General features: G+C 48.0%; 1 protein-coding gene across 1 annotated transcript in view; it reads left to right on the forward strand.

Annotated features, from left to right (window-relative positions):
• The window catches only part of DELE1 (DAP3 binding cell death enhancer 1), a 47,376-nt gene extending 41,395 nt beyond the window's left edge, over window positions 1-5,981 (forward strand). The window contains exons 10-14 of the mRNA XM_061423802.1: window positions 585-743; window positions 837-929; window positions 3,315-3,474; window positions 4,425-4,667; window positions 5,406-5,981. Coding sequence (XP_061279786.1) covers window positions 585-743; window positions 837-929; window positions 3,315-3,474; window positions 4,425-4,666 — 654 coding nt within the window. The 3' untranslated portion in view covers window position 4,667; window positions 5,406-5,981. The remainder of the gene's footprint in view (window positions 1-584; window positions 744-836; window positions 930-3,314; window positions 3,475-4,424; window positions 4,668-5,405) is intronic.
• Window positions 5,982-6,000: the final 19 nt, after the last annotated feature.

Below are 6,000 nucleotides of genomic sequence, written 5' to 3' on the forward strand. Positions count from 1 at the left end.
TTGCAGTACAACAAAGCCATCATGGTGGCTTCTCTTGTTGCAGAACATGGGCTCTAGGGTGCATGGGCTTCAGTAATTGCAGTTCCAGGACTCTATAGAGTGCAGGCTCAATAGTTGTGGCGCATAGGCTTGGTTGATCTGCAGCATGTAGGATCTTCTCTGACCAGGGATCGAACCTATATTTCTTGCATTGGCAGGTGGATTCTTTATCACTGAACCACCAGGGTGTAGTGTTAAGTGAAAAAAGAATAGGTTACAAAATAGTGTAGTTCTCTCTATCCCTACATACACACACACACACACTTAGATATGTGTGTGTGAATACATATATAATGTGTATATATATGTTAATATTATAGCATATGGGGGAAGGCTGTACACTAAAATATTAACTAAGAACGATCTTCAGAAGGTAGGATTTCTTGGAATTTTATTTCTATTTTTGACTTATTTGTATTTTCTGACTAATCTATTGATACAATGATTATATATTATTTAATTAAAATAACTTTTTAAAACTTCATTCCAAAAAAAGGCAGCCTACAGAGTTCTCAGTTGACTGGCTACTTTTCCCTTCACCCCAGGCAGCCTTTTATTACCAATTGGCTGCCAGCCAGGGCCACAACCTGGCTCAGTACCGCTATGCAAGGTGCCTGCTACAAGACCCAGGCTCCTCGTGGGACCCTGAGCGGCAGAGGGCAGTGTCCATGCTGAAGCGGGCTGCAGACTCAGGCTTACGAGAGGTGAGTGCCATTGGTAGGGTCTTTCCTGGGTACTTGGGGCATGTGGAACTAGGCAGTAACCAGGATACCTTTTTCCTTCCTCCTTGACCACAGGCCCAAGCTTTCCTCGGGGTGCTTTTCACCAAGGAGCCCTACGTGGACGAGCGGAGAGCTGTGAAATATCTTTGGCTTGCAGCCAACAATGGGGTATGAGGTCTCCATATCCAGGCATGATGGGGGTCAAATCGGATAGAGGAAGGGATTTGGGAATGGGTACCATGCTTAGAAGAAGGTTGATAGGAGCATTGGGCTGGCTTCAAGCCTTAACTCTCGCTAACTTACTGTGTGCACCTTGGGCAGTGGTGTGCTGATGTCAGCTCACACCAGCGTAAAAGAATTGTCATTAGCTTGAAATCAGCTGTGGGAGGAGCATTAGCACCACAAAATTGCCAAATGCTACATAGCAGGGCTTTTCTCCTTAGAGAGCTAGTTGTTAGACATTTACTAGCATACTACTGAGCTGGGCACTTGTTTTCCTCATCTCTAAGATTGGAGTAATAATGCCTGCCTGACCTGCCTACCGCTTCACAGGGTTGTCGTAAGGATCAGAATCTAACTGAGATAATAAGTGTGAAAGGATTTTGTAAAGCACACACATAAAAGGTGTACCATCACAAGGAACTTAGTCCAGGGAAGTCAGAAGACACGTGAGATGAAGACATTGAGCAGTTTGGGGGGTAGAGGATGTCTGGTTGTCTATGAAGTAGGGATTGGCATCCAGGTAGCATGACCCAGAGTCTGTTCCAGAGAGCATTAGCATAAATAATAAAAGGAAAAAATGTTCAGATAGGTTCAGGAAATATTGAGTTAAACAGATATTTTTAATGCAGGAAATTTCAGAGCTTTATGTCACTGTGAATCACTGAAAAGACATCTGTGGGTCTGCTGTATCCTCAAGTGTCTCTGACCAGTGTATATATTTTTTGAGTTGTATCTTGAAGGACCAGGAGCCCTGAATTAAAGCCAGCAGTGGCCATGTACTAGAATTTCCCTGCATAAGGGCTGCTGCTCCTCTTTGCTTTCTGGCCAACATGGTGATGGCTTCAGTGAACTCTTGGGCATCAGAATACTTCTCCTTTTTCACTCTGTTCACTCTGTGTTGTCCAAAGTATCTGCAGTGGTGGCATGCATGCTCAGTCATGTCTGACTCTTTGTGACCTCATGGACTTGCCTGCCAGGCTCCTCTGTCCATGAGATTTTCCAGGCAAGAAAACTGGAGTGGGTTGCCATTTTCTACTCCAGGGGATCTTCCCAACACAGGGATTGAACTCACCTCTCCTGCATTGGTAGACGAATTCTTTACCACTGAGCTACATGGGAAGCCCAAAGTATTTGTAGTAGCCGTCAAAAGGGGACCAGTGTCATCAAACAGTACTAGCCTCTGTGCCTGCCTTTCCATGAAATAGCTGCAGAGCCTTCCTAGAGCTGGTGGGCCTCGGGACCATATGAGGGACAATCCTGGGGACACCCTGGCCTGTGTTAGTCACCCAGCAGGCCAGGTGGAAAAGTACACAAAGGGATGTTGTATAACACGTATGTGCATAACAGCATGGGTATTTTGACCTGACTGTGTTCTAACCTGGCCTGTAGCCATGAGTCTACCATATTTATTACATAGACTCTGGTCTACATGTTACAGAAACTTTCCAGAAATTTGACTTTAGAGGGCAGAAGAGAAATGGAACCATGATTGGGAGGCTGAATATAATGAAAATATTTATTACAGAGAGGGAGAGATTAACAATGTGGGCAATGACAAGTGTGATAACAATAACACTAATCTAAACACTTTCCATGTAAAGACACATTTAATCTTAACCACAGGGTTAATAAGGTTGGTGCTGTTTAGTCCCACTTTACAGATGAGGAGACAGGCACAGAGACATAGACTGTCATGTCTGAAGTTACACAGCTGGGAAGTGGCGAAGCCAAGACTGGAATTCAGACATCTGGCTGTACAGACTGGGTTCCTAATCCCTACCTGATACTGCTAGTTCTCAGCGAGAGAGAGAGAGGACCCAGAGCCAAAGGGAAAGGGATAAAAGCATTTTAACCTTTCAAAGGAGGAGGAACATGTTCTCAGTAACATAGGCTTTGTAACCATTTGGGCAGAGATCAGGAAGGCATATAGGGCTTGCAGAAGCCCAGCCTCTACCCTCTACCAGGAGAAACAGCTCCTGACTCTTTCAGGCAAACCTAGGGGCCTGACTCCTTGTGCTCCCATAGCAGGACTGAGTGCCTCTCGCAGACTTCGCTTCTGGACACTCTCAGTACCATCCTCAGCAAGTTTCCACACTGCTCTGGCTGGAATCGCTCTGGGTGGAGGGATCCCTTTTTCCTCTGTTCTGGGCCTCTGGCTCTTCAGAGTTGAGACCCCTTGGTCCAGTGAGGGAGTCGGGGCTGGGCCTGACCCTGCGGGGGTGAAGCACGAGCCTGCTGACTGCTGTGCCTTCCTCCTGCATTCCTCCCAGCATTTCAGTTCTCAGTCCTTCGTGTGTGTGCATCTGTGTGTCTGTCCGTTTCTTCCTTTAGGACTCACAGAGCAGATACCACTTGGGAATTTGCTATGAGAAGGGCCTTGGGGTACAGAAGAGTCTGGGAGAGGCCATGAGATGTTACCAGCAGTCAGCGGCTCTGGGGAACACGCCCGCCCAGGAGAGGCTGCGGGCCCTCTTCTCCACGGAGGCAGCAGGTACAGACGAGAATCACAGTCATCAGGTCCCTCCCTGAGCTTAGTACCCTGCAACAGAGAAGCAGGTGACGGTAGCCTTCTGTCTATCTGTTACTTCCTGCTCCCGTGGTGGGTATGAGCCCAGCTTTTTGAGTTTGACAGATCAAACCTGAGTTTTAACTCCTGCTCTGTCACTGAACTTGGACTGCATGTTCTTGCACCTCTGTTTCTTCACGTCTGAAAACTCATTAGGTTGTTTGTGCCCTTTAAGAGTGGAGTCTCTGTTTCCCTCAGTCCTGTGGAAGTCCTGTAATCAAATCCCGCCAGCCTTCAAAGTCAGATTTCCTGGGGATCCCCAGTCCCTTTGCCAGTTCGCTGGGCTGGGAAGCCTGACGTAGGGCTCAGAACCTTCACAACAGTGGGAGAACTTCTGTGATACAGTTATTTTCCAGTTTGTAGGCCACCCCCCTGGAGGGTATGGGATTTAATTTTATTGTGATTGTGTCCCCTTCTGCCATCTCATTGCAGCTTCTCCTTTGTCTTTGGATGTGGGGTATCTTTTCTTGGTGGGTTCCCGCGTCCTCCTGTTGATGATTGTTCAACAGCTAGTTATTGGTACTTTCACAGGAGGAGATGAGGGCACGTCCTTCTACTCTGCCATCTTGGAATCAATCTCTGGAGACTCATTGAGGATTAGATGAGATCACAGCCAAGGGCTTAGCATAGCCTGGCGCATAGTAGGTGTTGAATATGTGGTGGCCTCTCAGATGACTCATCAGGAGGGACACTATCCTGAGGCTGCCTCCAGGCCCTGACTTACAGTCTAGGGCTCTGGGAGCCCTGCTCACCCCTGACTCAATTTGGCTGACCTGGTGAACAATGCCAGGGGAGCCAAGTCCTTTAAGAAACCCTTGCTCCAAAGTAGAAGTCCAAGAACACAGGGTAAGAGTTGCTCTCCCCTCTCCTCGCAGCCCCAGGGCCCAGCGACCTAGCAGTGAGAGGACTGAAGTCGTTTTCCAGCCCCTCTCTCTGCAGCCTGAACAGGAACCTGCTGGCAGGAGCCTCTTGCCTGCCACATGCCTCAAGCACAGGGAACCTTGGCCTCCTCTGTAGAAGCGGGCATCTCCGAACCAGCCCTGGAGCCCCCAGCAGGGCCATTCCTCAACACCCCTACCCCTTGGAAAGGAGTCTCGTCAGACTGGGTTTTGGCTAAGGTGAGATAAGATGCGGTCACCAGGACCTCTCACTGGTGCTGGAGGGAGGGGCGGGCAGGAAGGAGGTGAGATGGCAACAAAAATAGGGTGTCAGTATCCCTTTCTGGGGTGGAAATTCCATGGGAGCTTAGGTTTTTGAGCCATTTCAAGTACATGGCTAATAGATGACTCCGATCACTTCTCATAGGCCCACAAATGAGCTGTGGATGCATTCACAGTCATTTCATCTATGCATAAAAGATTCCTTCATTGACCTGGGGAAAACTTTATACTGAAGGGGCCAGAGACCCTGGTCCTTGCCTTGGCCTTTGTCTTTGAGAAATCACTTCCCTTCCCCCTTGCCTGGCCTCAGTTTCCTCAGGCTCAGACTACATAATTTTTTGCCAGCATCTGATGTGTGTGCCTCTGGTGGTTTGCAAGAGGATTTTAGGTAGCATTCAAGCTAATATTTTTTTATTTTAGTATTTGTATTGTTTATATCATAAAATGTGATTAGCATATTATAGTCTCACAGATATTAAAGAATAGTGAATCCAGTTCGAGAAAAACCTTGTGACATTGCATAAAGGAGCACAGATCCAAAGGGGTGCTTCCGTGAACGCCTACAGCTCAGGAAACGCTGAATCATGCCGCTTTTGTTCATCTCCACTAGATCCATGATTGTCTCCATTTCACCTTTGATTTGGAAGGAAGGAGCTTAGTGTCCAAAGGCCTGATGTAACTGTTTGACTTTTTCAGGACTTCACACTTCACTCAGCCCTAAAGATGGAGCCTGCGAGTTCTCAGAGAGATACCACAACTTGAATCCCAAAGAAGAGGCCAGTTATCCACCTGCCTCCCCAAAGAACCTTAAGTACCTGGCCAGCACAGTCAAGAAGAGGGAAGTGTATAAAGACCCAGGTTCTGGCCACATCCCCTCGAAGCAGTGGCTTGACTCGCTGTGTTGTTTCCTCAACTGTAGACCAAGGGCAGCGGCGTCTGCCCTCCTACCCGCCAGGGCTGAGGTGGGACATTTCACTGCCAAAGGACCTTGGTGCGCACTCAGGCCCCAGGAGGCAGAGTGATGCCCTGTTTCCATGGGTTTGTGAGTCATCAGGCCAGGACTAGAATCCTGCCTCTTGACCCCTGGCCCAGGGCTCTTTTGTACAGTTGTCACTGCAGTTTTATGTGAAAGCCTTATTATCGTCCTGCCGACAGGAGGGAGATTGAGCCCCGGAGTCTTGGTACCAGAGAGTGTAGATTTCGAGATCCTCGTTTGTGAAAGGTTTGTATCAGAAATGGATGGGAGTTTAATAAAAGAGATACTGGAGATTATCTCATCACTCTTGCCCTT

The sequence above is a fragment of the Bos javanicus genome, chromosome 7, assembly GCF_032452875.1.
Source record: "Bos javanicus breed banteng chromosome 7, ARS-OSU_banteng_1.0, whole genome shotgun sequence".
NCBI lineage: Eukaryota > Metazoa > Chordata > Mammalia > Artiodactyla > Bovidae > Bos > Bos javanicus.